Source organism: Dasypus novemcinctus, chromosome 9, assembly GCF_030445035.2.
Source record: "Dasypus novemcinctus isolate mDasNov1 chromosome 9, mDasNov1.1.hap2, whole genome shotgun sequence".
NCBI lineage: Eukaryota > Metazoa > Chordata > Mammalia > Cingulata > Dasypodidae > Dasypus > Dasypus novemcinctus.
Genome location: NC_080681.1, coordinates 77,574,441 through 77,590,269, shown reverse-complemented (window position 1 = coordinate 77,590,269; position 15,829 = coordinate 77,574,441). Strand labels below are relative to the sequence as shown.

Genomic DNA, 15,829 nt, shown 5'->3' with positions numbered 1-15,829 from the left:
TAAACCAACTTCTTATTCCTGGGATAATGTATTGTATAGAGATGCATTTTATTTTTGTATATATTGTTGGTTTTAATTTGTAAAACTCCATAAAGAATTTTTATATCTATGTTCATAATGGATATTATTCTGCAGATTTCTTTCCTTGTAATGCTTTTATCTGATTTGGGTATCAAGATAATGCTGGTTTCATGAATTATTTGGAAAGTGTTCCCTTCTCAATTTTCTAGAAGTGTTTGTGATTTGCTATTGTTTCTTCCTTAAATGTTTGGTAGAATTCACCTGTGAAGTCATTGGTACATAAAGTTACCTTTGGAGGAGGCTTTTCAACTACAGATTCAATTTCCTTAACAGATATACACTCATTCAAGTTATCTCTTCTTTTTTTTTAAGATTTATTTTTAATTTATTTCTCTCCCCTTCCCCCCATTGTCTGCTCTGTATGTCCATTTGCTGTGTGTTCTTCTGTGTCCCTTTGCATTCTTGTCAGGTGGCACTGGGAATCTGTGTCTCTTTTTGTTGTATCATCTTGCTGTGTCAGCTCTCCATGTGTGTAGTGCCACGCCTGGGCAGGCTGCGTTTTTTTTTGCATGGGGCAGCTCTCCTTCAAAGGGCACACTCCTTGCGCATGGAGCTCCCCTACGTGGCATGGCACTCCTTGCACACATCAGCACTGCGCATGGGCCAGCTCACCACACAGGTCAGGAGGCCCTGGGTTTGAACCTTGGACCTCCTATATGGTAGGCGGATGCTTTATCAGTTGAGCCAAATCCACTTCCCAACTTATCTCTTCTTGAATGAGCTTTAGTACTTTGTATTTTTCTCCATTTCATAAAAATATTTCAAACTTATTGGCATAGTTATTCATAAAGTTCCCTTAGTATCCAGCCAATGTCTAAAGAATCTGTAGTAATTCTGCTATCATTTCTGAAATTGGTAAGATGTCTTTTCTCCCTTTCCTGATCAGCCTGCCTAGAAGTTAATTGATCTTACTCACCTTCTCAAAGTATCATATTTTTGCTTTATTGATTTTTCCTACTGTTTGTTTCCTAGTCATTAATTTCTTTTATTGCCTTTATTATTTTCTTTCTTTTGACTACTTTGGGTTCAGTTTACTTTTCACTTTCTGGTGGAAACTAGGTAATTTATGAAAGATCGTTCCTTTTTCTAATATAAGTGTTAAATGCTATAAAGTTCCCTCAAGTACTGCTTTGTCTGCTTCCCACAAAATTTAATATTATGATTTTAATTTTCACTCAGATCAAAGTAGTTTTTAATTTGTCTTGATTTCTCCTTGAAATATGGGTTATTTAGAAGTCTAATGTTCTCTCTTCAAATACTTGGAAATACCTTCCAAATACCTTTGTTATTGATTTCTAATGTAATTCCATGTAATTAGAGAACATAATTCATATAATTAGAATCATTTTAAATTTGATACATGTTTTATTGTTTAGAATATGCTCTATTTGGTAATGTTCCTGTATACTTGAAAGGAATATATATCCTGTTGTTTTGGGTGGAGTGTTCTATAAATGTCAGTTAGGTTAAATTGGTAAATAGTGTTGTTCATATCTTCTATATCTTTACTGATCTTTTGTCTAGGTGTTCTATCAAGTACTGAGAGTGATATTGAAATTTCTGACTTTAATTGTGAATCTGTCCATTTCTCTTTATAGTTCTATCAAATTTTGATGTTCTGTAATTGTTTAATCATATCTAATTTTTATGACTGATTGATGAACTGACCCCTTGATTGTAATGTAATTATCCTCTTTATCCCTCATAATAATCTTTACTTCTGTATCTACTTTCTTTTGATTATTGTCAGCGTAGTATATATTTTCCTATTCTTTTACTTTTAACTAATTTGTGTCTTTACATTTAAAGTACATTCCTTACATTTCTTGTAAGCAGCATATATTTGCTTTTCTTATCTAATCTTATAATCTCTGCCCTTTAGTTCGGTTGTTTAGGCCATTTAGATTAATGTAATTACTCATATAGTTAGATTCACTCTACCATTTTGCTGCTTTTATTTGTCTCATCTGCTCTTTGTTCCCTTTCTCTGCCTTCTTTTGAATTAATTGAGCATTTATTTTTATTCCATTCCTACACTGTGATGGCTATTAAAATAACCTAACTACACACAGAAATGACTGAGAACCACAGAAATGTACCCTACTAAACCCACGCTAAATGTATGCCCAAATGTGATATAGTCATATCACAGACCACAATCATTCCAATACTACCCAACCCAAATAGAAGTATTATGAGGAGGAAATCAGAGTGCAAGGAGAGTGGATTCTCAATATTTGTGGTTAAAATAGTTTATCTTTGCAAATTTAAAGAAAATCACAGGATCATGTAACCATGTTGCATTGAAGTGTCTGCTCTCCCGCACTAGATTGTGTATAATCTACAAACATTGTAAGGATTTATTCATCTTGCACGTAGCACCTGGCACCATATTCAGCCCCAAATAGGGGCTCAGTATATGTTTGTTGAATGGCTTGTTTGACCAAGTGGACAACAGCAGAGTAGTGAAATCAGTCCTAGACCGAGAGTCAAAGGACCAGGGTTTGAGTTCAGTTCTGCCATTGTCTCTATGACCTTGAGTTTAAATTCCTTGATCTTTGGTTTCCTCATTTGTTTGTAAAAGCCCTCCCTGAAACATAATTGTAGTTGAATGATATTTTTATCTAATAAATATATGCATGTGGTTTGAAAATTAAATAGTACTGAAAGATTTATAATGAAAAGCAATACCCTATCCCTCCCCTCCTGACCTCCAGTCCTTCTCCCAAAAGGCAACCATAAAAAAAGAGTGGGGGGTATTAGGAAACTTTTGAGGTGATGAATGTGTTCATTACCCTAATGATATATTACAGGTAAGTTTGTCAAAACGCATCAAACTGTATACTTTAAATGTGTGTGGTTTATTTTCTGTAAATTATATTGTAATAAAGTTATAAAAAAATAAAAGCAAGCAAAACGAAAGAGATTAGTTAAATAAATCCAAATAGATCCATGAAAAGAAATACTATTTAGCAATGAACATTGTGGAAAGATAATTATGATAGCTGTTGAGACAGAAAAAAAAAGCAGATATTAAAGCAGTGTATCCAAAAACAAAACAAGGGGGTGGGGTGGGGTGTGGGGTATATGGGAACCTCTTATATTTTTTAATGTAACATTTTTTGTTATCTATGTATCTTAAAAAATAAAGTGCATAAAAAATAAGAATTTAAAAAATTAAAAAAAAAAAAACAAAAACCAAAAAACCACAATATGGCCAAGATGGTGACTTTATTTTAGGTAATCTGAATATTCCCAGGATTCATGGTTTGGTTATAAATAATGTTACATATGGTTTATGCCAGCCCGGAGTCATCCTGCCAGTGTGGAAATTCCCCTTTCCTGCAAAGTCCACCTGGACCACATGTTTCTGGGTGTCCCCAAATGTGTCGCACCTGCACTTGGAAAGCAATCTTGAATGTCCTTCGCTCTTGCTGACACCTGGGCTTCTGCTGCGCTGAGGCTCCACCGTTAATGCCAGCTGAGTTAGAAATGTGCCTGTGTCTATCCAGGCTGCTGCCAAAGCCCCGCACCTGGGAAGTTCACAACTCCTACCTCTGCAGCGCTCGCCCTTGCGCTGCTCCGACGGCTTGGCGGCGTGACGCGCCTGGGTGAAAGCCCCCAGCTTTGTTGCACCACCAGGGGGCCCCACAGGAAGACGGCTTGGGCCCCAGGGTGGCCGACTCAGCAAGGCAGCTCCCTTTGTTTGCACTGTCCTCTTCTCTCCAGAGTGGCCCGGGCAGGGTGAGTTTCAAGTCCCTGCCTCCTTGGGGCGCCTTGAACAACTAACGCCTGGATCCTCCTGCCAGACCCCGCTGGGAGCATGTGGCTTCTTTCAGTCCCCGTCCTTCAGTTTGCCAGGTGTACCTGCATCCCAGACGGGAACGCTGACGCAGCGTCTTCCTGGGCGGCTCCTCTGTGCCTCCGACCGTCTCGCAGGTCACGTTTCGTATCATACTATGTTACACGCATATGCACACGGATGGTGCGGGAGGGGCGCCTCCATCTCCCCGTCAGTGCCTGCGCGAACCCGGAGATGCGAACTGGGGTTCTCTCGGAGGGGGTCATGACCGCGTTCCTTTTTCGTGTGCTTTACGGAGCAGTCCGTTTTCTTTCTTTCTTTCTTTTTTTAAATCAATACCCGCAGGGCAAGGACGGTATGCCCTACTCAGAACGCTACCCCCAGCGGTTGGCACATAGTAGGTGCTCAATAAAGGTGTGCAGAAATACTTTGGAAAACTAGAAGGGGCTGGTTTAGCCCGAGCAGGGAGCGCGGGTTCGAGCCCAGCGCGCGGGGCCCCCGCCCTCCACCTCCCGCCTGGCGGGGACCGGCCGCGGGCGTTTCCGCCTTTGCCCAGCGCGCGGGTTGCCCCCTCTCCGGGTGGCCCGCACGTGGGGGACCTGCTGGCTCGGCAGGCGCGGCCGTTCCATCCGCGCCAGGGAGGGGAGGGAACCAGGCTCGTCCAGGAGCTCGTCCAGGAGCTCGCCCGGGGCCGCCCCGCGGTCGCCTCTCCCCCGCCGGCTCTTCCGCGCCTCCCTCCAGCCTGCCGGCAGCCTCCCCACCAGGCTCTGCTGCGGACCTCGGGTGCCTGTTTCTGACCCTCTCCCCCTGGACTCGCTTCTCTGACGTCCCGCCAGGCTCCCCACTCCTTGACTCCGCAAGCTTTTGGGTAAGACCCCCGTCGCCCGCCGGCCCCTCCCCCACCTTCCTATCCCGGAAGGGGATCCCGGGAAGGTCCTGGGGACCCTCCGATTCTGAGCTTCTCCTCAGCCCCGGGCCGATCTACCCCTGCTCCGGAGCTGTGTCCCAGGCAGGGCCAGCCTGGTGCCCGGCGCACTCTTGCTTGGGCAGCCTGGGGCAGGAAGCGTCGTGGGACTCCGTATGGGATGGGCGGGCGTCTCGCTAGAATAGAGGAAGGACTGGGGACACCCAGCGGGCAGCAGAGCTGGCCCTGGGGAGGACTCAGGGGCACAAGACCCGGAGTCCAGAGGGTGGGGCGAGAGCTGACTCACTGGGGTGGCGCCGGGAGGGGAAACACTGGCCTGTGTCATGGGCAACTCTGGGCAAGGGCCAAATCCAGGCATCGAGGACCCAGGAAGTCAGGCTGGGTCCATACCCTCAGCGGCTGGGCTAGCCAGAGGGTTCCAGGGGGAGCTGGAGCTGGAGCTGGAGCAGGTAGGGCCGGACAGGTCCTGGACTCTGCTCTTCCATCCCAAATCTGGTTTCCATGACTTGTTGGCATTCTCTTCATCACCTCCAAGCTGTGTCTTCTTTCCCTGGACCACTTAACTGTCTTAATGCTCTCCTTACCTCCAGCTTTTCCTCCACAAAGGACTGTGATTCTGAGGGGGGCCTGGCTTTGAAGCAGTGTCGAAGCCCCCTCACTTCCTCTCCTCCTGGTATCATTATCCTCTTCCTTTGTACCCCCCCCCCCAATTTCATATCCCTCCATTTTATCCCACAACTTCCTTTATTCTGCCCTGCTATACCCAGAGGGAGAACTGGGAATCTTCAGCTTGGAGAACAGGAGGGGATGACAACATTCTTTTTTTTTTTTAAGATTTATTTATTTATTTATTTACCCCTCCCCCCCATTGTCTGTTCTCTGTGTCTATTTGCTGCATCTTCTTTGTCCGCTTCTGTTGTTGTCAGCTGCACGGAAATCTGTGTTTTTTTTTGTTGCGTCATCTTGCTGCGTCAGTTCCCTGTGTGTGTGGCACCATTCCTGGGCAGGCTGCACTTTCTTTCGCACTGGGTGGCTCTCCTTACGGGGCGCACTCCTTGCGCGTGGGGCTCCCCTACGCAGGGACACCCCTGCATGGCACAGCACTCCTTGCACGCATCAGCACTGCGCATGGGCCAGCTGCACACGGGTCAAGGAGGCCCCAGGTTTGAACCGCGAACCTCCCATGTGGTAGACAGGTGCCCTAACCACTGGACCAAGTCCGCCGCCGATCACAATATTCTTGTGTTCATTCATTCATTTGCTCTTTCATTTACACATGCATTTACTTCAGTTCACTCACTCACATATTCCATTGTTCTTTTGCATTCAATTACTCATTCATTCATTCTCTGGACATTGATTGAGCACTTACTGTTCAAGGCCGGAGTACAGGGTGGGAAGGAGGCAGGATACTCTGATGAAGCAACCCCTTCCCTGCTGCCAGGTTGCTCAAAGTCAAAAGGAGAAATTAGTACAAATCACAACTTAAGAGAAGGATCTCTGAGGGTGAAATGAGGGTCTGTGAATAGTGTGTGTGTTTGGTGTGTGTGTGCATGTGTGTGTGTGGGGGTACAGAGGAAGAGAATGTAATTTCCACTGGATGCATCACGAAGACTTCCTGGAGGTTGTGGCATTTGAAGTGGGCCTGGTTTAGAAGTAGAGTGACTATAAGTTTGGATGTAGAGTAATTGGAAGGGCATCAAGATGGAGGGAACAGCAGGAAAAAAAGAAACCCCAGGTGTGTGCGGGAACGATAGTAAGTTCATGCACAGCTTGAAAGGATTAGAAGAAATAAGTCTGGACAGGGAGGCCAGGGCCAGGTGGAGGACAGGGCATGTGCTTTCACATCTCTGCTGGCTGTCACTGGCCAGGGAAGCATCTTTGTCTGGTGACCCTGAACCAGGACTGTGGGTAGAGATCATGGGGTGATGACAAGACCCACCTAGTACTTAGAGTTTTGTGTTTTTGTTGTTGTTGTTGTTTCTTCTTTATTTTCTTTTAAATGTTACATTAAAAAATATGAAGTCCCCATTTACCCCCTACCTCCCTCACCCCATTCCTCACACATCAACGACCTCTTCCATCATCGTGGCACATTTATTGTCACGTCAGTCTTGGACGGGGTGAGCTGTCCAGTTCTGAAGTGGTTGCTGGGATGATGCTGGGGAGGGTTTCTGCTGTGGGTTTTGGCCTGTGGAAGGTTCCAGCTAGGACAGTGCTGAAAGTGGGGCTTGGAGTGGATGTCAGAGGTCTCTTGCCAAAGGGTCTGTGGTCCTATCTGGGAAGGCTAGAAGGCTCAGCAGAGGAAATTCCTGGGAGTTTTGGTATTCATTCATTCATTTATTCATTCATTCATTCCCTCATTTGCCCCTCTATCCATTCATTCATTTATTCACTCATCAGTCACTGAGCCTCTGCTCTGTCTGAGCAGGCCCTCGGCTGGGGACTCAGATGAGGTCCTTGTCCTTGTGAGCTCCCAGTCTAATGGGGGAGAAGAACCCATGTCTGACAGTGACAACTCATATCATGATGGGATATTCATGGAGATTATTTCATTGCATTTCGTCACTGGGGGTAGAATTGGGATATGGGCCTGAAGAATGAACTCAGACATTTATCTTTCAGCCAGGAAGACCTGGTCAGTGGGGCCAGATGAGAAAGGAAGTAATGTGGGAAAAGAAAGGTTTGTGGGAGAAAATCTGTCCTGTTCACAGGGCCTAAGAGCATGCTTTCTCTAGTCATGGAGCTCCCCAGAGGCCAGGGTGAGTGAAGGCTGGGCCTTTGGACTGAGGCCATCACCAGCCCATCCCCCACGGAGAGCGAGCTTGCTAGATTCTGGAGAAGTTGGAGCCTTGCTTCTTGGCTAGTCAGCACAAGCTGTAAGCAGGCTGTATAGATTGGTGGTTGAACTTGTGGACTTTGATCCAAAGTCCAAAGTGGCTAACCCCTCCTGTGTGACTTTGGACAAATGATCCAATACTCTTTGCCTCTGTTTTCTCATCTGTAGGGGGCTAATCATCATAGTACCCTCCTCTTAGGGCTGTTGTGAGGCCCAAAGCTGGTAGTGCTTACAAGGTGCTGGGAAGGTGAGAAAGGCTCAATAAATGGTAGTTGTAATGACACCGATGATGACGATGATGATGACGATGCTGTCTTTAAAATCTCTGCACCTCATTCTCCCCAGCTGTAAATGGGAGATCTGCCCTAGTTCAGTGGTTCTTAAAGTTTGTTAGAAATGCAAATTCTTGGGCTCAGATCCATGGAATGAAAAATTCTGAGGATGGGGTCCAGCAATCTGTATTTTGACAACCACAGACCCAGCGATCCTTAATACCTCTTCTTCATCTGCCATTCTAGGATTATGATTCATCCAGGTGTGTTTCATGCTTTGTGCGTTCAGGGCCCTGGGCAGGTGGGGGCCCCAAGGTGAGCAAGTTGTGGTCCCAGCCTTCGGGGGTTCCCAGGGAAATTGGAAAGGGGAGGCCACCCATGAAAGTATCCCTTGGAGTACAAACTATACTCCTTCACTTCTGAAGTGACCCAGGAGTCAGTGCCGTAAGACATAGCACGGGTAGGGGAGAGCCCTTTGTGGTCAGAAAGGACTAGCCCTCCATTGCTTGCTCTTGACAGGAAGGTTGATTCAGCCTTCATGGAAGTCCTCTCATAAGCCTCGTGGAAGCCTCTGTGTCTTCTGCCTTATTGTGGGGTGGGGTGGACAGAGCCATGGACTTGAGGTCAGGTGCTGGACAACTTCCTCGTTGTACAACCTTGTGTGACTCACTTCCCATCCCTGGGCCTCAATTTCTCGATCTGTAAAGTGGGAGGACTGGACTAGTCAATCTGGGGCCCGAGACATTATGGTTCTATGGAGAGTGGGTCGGATAGGGGGCCCGGTGACTTGCCCATTCCCTCATCTGCATAGTGCAATTGCCCCTGGCTGCCTGCTGGCCAGAGTGATCTCGAGGATCCAGTAGAATGAGCTGCCTTCTCTCTAGGCTGGTTTCCTCACCAGTCTAGGGGTGTCTCGTGACACTGAGCATGTTCTTCATTCTCATGCCTGACCCGCTTGCCTAGCATTTGAGGCCCTCCACAACAGGGTCGAAGGCTTTTCCTACAAGCTGAGGCTCCCACTGCCTGTGCCAACATCTTGTTCTGATCCTGTTAGGCCTTCCGCCTCACCCCTCTTTTTAGCCTACCCAAACCCACTCAATCTTCAGGCCAATCCAGGAGGTCTCCTGGGTTGTTCCAGTCCTTGGGTCATCTTCCAAGTGTTTAAGGTGTCGGTTAACTTTCTCACTTGTGGACACTGAGCAGCTAGTCAGACCATGAGCATCTTGAGGGCCAGGAGTGAGCTCACAGCGTTGGGCATTAGGATCTTTGGAGCAGGGATGCCCAGAGAGAGGAGAGGACTTGGCCAAAGTCCCAGGGCACATGGGTGAGAACCAGACCCCGAATCCAGGTCTCTTTGCACATGCCCGGGAGGAGACATTTATTAGCTACCTGGAGAATGAGCCATGGGGTGCTGAGGAAAGGGCAGAGGCCTCAGAATCAGGCTGACCTCTGCTGCAGCACAACTCTGCCACTCGCTTGCTGTGCCACCTGGGGCAAGTCACCAGCCCTCCCCTTCTCAGTGAGGCGGGAACGGTGACCACTGCCAGGCAGCACATGGGAGGTGCTCAGTTATCATTCCTGATCCACTTGCCCATCCCAGCATCTCTGGCCTGAGTTTCTTGCCCCCCGCCACTAAGCACTTTACTGTCCTGTTATGAGACATCCAGGGTGAGTGTCAGATCTCCTCATCCAGCCCCTTGTGGAAATGAGAAGGGGAAGGGCAAATCCTGCTGTTCTCTCTGTCAGTGGTGGCTACAGAGGGCTGTGGCAGGTGCCCAGGGCCTGAGCTGTGTAGACGTCAGGTAGAATTTGCTGCCACTTTTAGAAAAGTCACACAGCCTATTTTAAGAAAGTGAGGGGGCGTGCCCTGCCTTTAGCCAGCTGCTGCTGGGTGCCAGCAGCCTGGGAGCAGTGGAGCAGGAGTGTGGCACTTCCAAGGGTGAAGATCTCTCTGGAGGCTGCTGGCAGCTCCCTGGCCTCCTGCCACTTTCTGGCCTGATCCCTTGTGGACAGATAGAAACCTGGTGCCCATTTTGCCAGGCTGACTGGCTGGGGCTGGGGAGCTGAAGCCACCCACTCCTTGCCCCTGGGAGTGGCCTTAGAGCCAAGAGGTCCCGTGGGGAGGATGGTGGGGGCTGGAAATGGGGGTGACTGGGGTTTGCCTGTCGGGAGGTGAGTGACTGTCCGGCTGGGTGCCCAGTGGGCAGGCGCAGGGCACCCTGGCGTGGCGGTGGCCCAGCTGGCAGCCTCTCTTCTTTCCACCGAGCGGGGCACAGGAGAAGGGGGGCAGAGGGCAGTCAGTGATAACAGCAGGGCTCAGGACGGGCGGGAGCTCGGAGGAGGAGCCGCAGCGGCAGACGCGCCTCATTTGGAGCTGGAGCCCGAGCGGCTGTTGCTCAGGTGACCAGAGTCTCTCCAGACAGGGCTGCTTCCCGCTAACAGCGCCGGCACAGCTCGCGGGGACTCCGCCGCAATGATCCAGAATGTCGGAAACCACCTGCGAAGGGTATGGAGGGTGGGAGGCAGAGGAGGGGATGAAGGAGGGGGACCCCGAAAGAGGACTGAAGTTTCCGTTTTAAGTCAAGGAGTCCTGCATCTTCTCTCTCCCTTTGCCTGGGCCACTTCTAGCTCTCTCCAGAGGGAGAAATAGCAGAAGTCCCCAGTTGGTTTATGACAAGCAGGGCTGCTGGATCCCCTGAAGGCTTTTGGCTAGGGGGATGGAAGCATCTTCAGCAAGCTCTTGGCCCTGGTCTTCTCTTCTGGGGGGCTGTGTTTCTCTCCACAGAGCTCTGTGCGGGACAGGACATCACATTCCATGGTCGGTTGTGCTTTTAACTCTCAGGATTCAGCGCTTGGGGCTGTGAAGTTATAGGGTGAGGTGTGTGCATGTGAGTGGTTGATGAGACCGGGGGAGGTGTGGGGTTGTTGGGGTCCGTAACCTCCCGGGAGAGCAGGCACGGGACCTAGGGAGGGCTGTGGGAAGGACTCTGCAAGGTGACCTCACTGAGAACTTTTCCCTGAATCTCTTCCCAGGGAATTTGGAGCAGAGATTAGATGCTGAGACACAAACAGACCTAAGTGCTCAGTGGTGCCTGGTGGGGCCACCGATCTCCTGGTAAATGGAGGATGGTTTAGGAGAGACACTGAAGTCAAGCTGGGTGTTGTGTGGTTGTCCTCTGAAGATGTTGTCAGGAAAAAGCCCTTTTCAAAGGGGCAGAGGCCCACACATCTCTTATCCACCTCCTCCCCTCCACCCACACGGCCACCACTCAGCCCAGACCTCAGCGTCCTTGCCCAGCCCTGGTTCCCCTGTCCCAGGTCCAACTCCCTGCAACCCATATTGGAGGGATGACTCTAAAAGGTAAATGTGATTATTCCGCACCTGCTCAGACTGCTGCCTTCAGTATGACATTCATGTTCCTCACTTGATTTTTTAAAAAAAGATTTATTTATTTATTTATTCCCCTACCCCCACCCCGGTTGTCTGTTCTCTGTGTCTATTTGCTGAGTCTTCTTTGTCCGCTCTGTTGTTGTCAGTGGCACGGGAATCTGTGTTTCTTTTTTTTTGTGTGTGTGTCATCTTGTTGTGTCAGCTCTCTGTGTGTGCAGCACCATTTCTGGGCAGGCTGCACTTTCTTTTGCACTGGGCGCTCTCCTTATGGGGTGCACTCCTTGCGCATGGGGCTCCCCTACGCGGGTGACACCCCCATGTGGCACGGCACTCCTTGCGCGTGGGGCTCCCCTATGTGGGGACACTCCTGCGTGGCATGGCACTCCTTGCGCGCATCAGCACTGCGCATGGGCCAGCTCCACACGGGTCAAGGAGGCCCGGGGTTTGAACCGCGGACCTCCCGTGTGGTAGACGGACGCCCTAACCACTGGGCCAAGTCCGCTGCCCTCACTTGATTTTAAAAGAAGGGTCTTGGTAATCTGGCCCCTGTCTCTTCCCCCCTTATTCTCCACGGTCCCCCCCTTTGGGGGATTCTCGGCATTCTCTGTGACAGTCATCCTGAACTGCTTGCCACTGCTGGGTGTAGCATCTTTGTTCTCTTCTCAGTGCTGTGGTGCCTACTCTACCTAAGAATTATTCTTACCCACCCACCTCCCCACTAACATGTCCCCCAGAAAAGTTCCTTGAGTCTTCAGATCTCAGCGCAGAGGCTGCCTCTTCTGGAAGGCCTTCCTAGATTTCTTACTGCATTGTGAGCCTCTGTGTTAGCACGTCATCACACTGAATTGTGTGGTCAACTTGCATGCTATCTCCCCCACCAGCCTGAGTTCCCCAAGGCTGCCGTCTGTGCACCCAGCACAGGGCTAGTCATGGGCCAGAGCCCCAGAGTATACATAATGAATGAATGGGGACAGGCAGCTTCTCTGGAAGCCATGTGTGGGTTCCAAGCCACAGGGCCCCTTGCTCCTTTTTCCTGAGCTCAGGGCAGAGAGCATCTTCCAGTGTGTGTGTATGTGTGTGGGAGCTGCCCTGGTCTTCTCTTAAGCCCTGCTGTATTCAATCCTTTGTGACTCTTCCTATTCTTGCTCTACATTAATCCTCATTAGTAATTAGGTGCAAGGGAATGGGGGAGGGAAATGTCATGATCACCATTTTACAATGATAACGCAGGAAATCCTTTTTATCACTGGATAAATAAGCTCTTTGCACTTACTGACTCATTCAGTTCTCTGCGAGGTAGGTAGTGTTATCACCCCCATATCCAGGAGAGGACATCCAGACTCAGAGAGGTTAAGTGTCTTGCCCGAGATCACACTAATAGGAAGTGGCAGAACTGGGATTTGAATTTGAACAGTCTGACCCCAGAGTTGGGGCTTTTAAGGACCCCGAGGCTCAGCTGATGAAGCAGAAGTGGGCTTCCCACCTGTGTCCTGACTCGGAGCCCATTCTGCTCCCTGCTGCCCTGTCGAGTCTGGGGGGAGGTGTGGGTGTGGCAGCTGGGCCCTCCAGGTGGCACAGGGGACCCCCAGCTAAGAACACTCATGGTTTGAGTGCCACCTTCAGACCGTTTGGCTCTAGGACTTCCTTGGACTTCCCTTGACCCCCCTGAATTCCCACAGTTCCCCTGGAACACAGGAGGGTTTGGAAACGTCTTTCTGGGTTGCTACCAAAGATGTTTTTAATGTAAAACAAGCAAACCAAAAACCAAAACTCCAAACCTCTTCACTGGGGAATGGAGAAAGCCAGGTTAAACTGGGAACAGGTGGGGGCCTCGGCTCACCCACAGCCTCTCCTCACCAGAGGTGTGGGCCCTCTCAGTGTCCTGGGCATTCCAGGCAGAGAGTGCTTTTGGAGTTGGGCGGTCTGGCTCTCTCCCATCACCAGGTGTGCCCCTGGCATGGGACAAGTGAGTGAGCTGCCACCCAGCTGGGGGGCGGGAAAGGAGCGCCCAATGCCTGTCTGGAGGTGCTGGAAGGGTACCTGTGGCCCTGCCTCAGCCCTCGCCTCGTCCAGTGGCACCCGCTTCTCCTTCCCTATCTAAGGTCTCTACCAGCCTCCTGGGCTGCCAGGGACCTGGGGAGTCTGGGACCTTCTGCTCAACCCCGGTTATGGTGCAGGTCCAGTCAGCCCTGGGTGAGGGGGCTGTTTGTCCCAGTTCCCCCGAGAAGCCCTGTGCTGGAATAAGATTAGAAGCAGCTGTGAACACCTGTGCACATGCTCGTGCACCCCCGTTGAACACACTGCTCCGCTTGACTCCCGGCTGTGATCCTACTCCTTCACCCAGAGCCTGAGCACAGCTTGTTAGAGGTCTAGCATGGGATGGTGGGAGGTTTAGGGCATAAGGTCTGGGGTCAGTGGCTCCTGGATTAGAATCTTACCTTCACCCCATCACTCACCGTGTGACCTTGGGCCAGGTGCCTTGGTGTGCTGAGTGTTCCTTAAGGTTCCTGTCCACCCTGACATGTGGGGGGGGGCTGGACGTTTGTGAAGAGTTTGTGTACCACCTTGAGCTTGGTCCAGACAGAGAAAGGCAGAGGCTGGTCTCCCACGGGAGCCTTGCTGTGTAGCAGAGGAGGTGAGGCCTTAGACATCAAATGATGTCTGTTATGGAATCGAAGCTCAAAAACTAATGAATGAATGATAATGGGAGCCCAAAGAGGGCTGAGATGGTCCCAAAAGTCTTCCTGGAGGAAGAGGTGAGGTTTGAACACTTAGCTTCAGCCCGGTCAGGAGCCAAGTGCAAACCCCAATCTCAGCCATGGGCAGGTGCCCTTGGTTTTGTCTGGCGGACTCTTCTTCACTCTTCAAAACCAGGCTTGCTCAGCCGTCATTTCCCCTTTGAATCCCCATCCTGCCCTGCCCCAGAGTTAATTAGTGTCTCCTCAGGACTTTGTAGGCTTTGTACCAGTTTCAGTCGTTCCTTCCTCAGGTGCCGACTGATTAGCAGGTGGCATGTGCTGAGCAGACCTTGGCAAACGACCCTGCTGTTGTGGGGCTGATAGCCAGTGAGGGAGATGCAGTGAAATGGTAGCCAAATAAATACACAAGGACATTTTGTGATAGTAATGATCATAGGGTTAATAATAATGATAGTAATTATATATTAATAAAACAATATACTTTATTAAAAATAAAAATACAAAATAATAAATGCCTTGTGAGTTCACAACTCTGACATGGGTACTGTTTTTTTGCCCTTCTTAAAGATGAAACAGACACTGGTTCATCGACTTGCTGAAGGTCCCATTGCTGGGATTCAAGCTCAGGCCGCCAGGAGAGCAGGAGACTGTGGGAGAATAATGAGGGAGGTCAGAAGAGACCTGCGGAGGTGACAGCTGGTGCCTGAGGAGGAGGCAGGGCACTGTGCTTATGGCAGGCCCGGAGGTGGTGGGAGCTTGGCGCATACAGAAGTGGAGTGGAGGCCTGTGTGGCTTGAAGGGGGCAGGGTCGGCACGCCGGGAGAGGCGGAGATGAGGCTGGCTGGGGGTCCAGGCCTTGTGGGTCATCTTTGGGGGTTGGAATGCTCTGGGTGATATTATCCTGCCCGCCAGACCATGAGCTCCTCAGGGACTCCCTGGTCCCAGGCTTGGTGCCGAGGTGCGCGGTCCGGCAGGCACGCTGAGCTCAGCGGCCCAGGGAAACACGTCATCACCGTTCCTCTCCTCTGTACAGCCAGTACCGGGAAGGTCCCAGCCTCCCCCTCAACCACCCCTGACTCCTCCCGGAAGGGAGGTGAGGGGCAGGATCGGCAACTGCTCCAGGCGAGGCAGGGAAAATGAGATCACGGGTCTGAGCTCGTACAGCTGGCTTGAGAAGCAGAGCTGGGTCTGCTCGGGACCCCTTCCTGCTAGGCAGGGACGCCTTTTCCCAGGCCCTGTCTTGACCAGGGAGGTGTCTGGAGCCTCTGGGCACCCCAAAAGTGGCCTTATACTCAGAGAGGCTTATCTGCTTGCCCTTGCACCTGACTGCAGATTCAGGGTCCCAGGCTGTGTGAGCTAATGCCCCTGCCTCCTCCACCCACCACCAGGGTCTACGGGAGGCTGTGCCAGCTGCCCTTCACCCATGCCTGGTCCAGGTGCAGGGGGCAGGGTTGGCTTCCCTGGTGCCTCCCCTACAGGCTGCTCACCCGCTCTGCAGGTCAGTGGAGAGTCCAGAGACCTGCTTAGTGACACTAGCTCCCTTTGCCTCTGTAGGCCTCAGTTTCCTCATCTGTGAGCTGGGTCTTTTCCTGCAGATCTTGCCAGATTGTTGGCAAGCAGAAAAAAGTTGGAGGAATGTAGAACTTGGCACGTAATCAGGCATGGCCAATGTTGGTTCCCTCCTGCTCCTCTCATTTGGACTCCTTTCTCCTCAGTCGTTCGAACATGCCGGGTGGGTTGGGCGAGATGGTAAAAGCTGTTGGTTGAGTGCCTCCTACGTGCCAGGTGTGTTCAAGCTTCCCGGCAGCCCTGCGAGCCTG

The 15,829-nt window shown here is 50.5% G+C and overlaps 1 protein-coding gene across 2 annotated transcripts in view; it reads left to right on the top strand.

Annotated features, from left to right (window-relative positions):
• Nucleotides 1-4,096: 4,096 nt before the first annotated feature.
• Nucleotides 4,097-15,829, top strand: part of ACOT11 (acyl-CoA thioesterase 11) — a 58,139-nt gene continuing 46,406 nt past the window's right edge. The window contains exon 1 of one of the 2 annotated variants that reach the window (XM_058303524.2): nucleotides 4,097-4,751. Coding sequence is in view for 1 of the 2 variants with exons in the window: in XM_004459591.3 (XP_004459648.2) it covers nucleotides 10,393-10,425 (33 nt within the window). In the remaining variant the exon portion in view is untranslated. Of the gene's footprint in view, nucleotides 4,752-10,232; nucleotides 10,426-15,829 lie in introns of those variants that run through there. The other variant, XM_004459591.3, reaches the window with a different exon arrangement.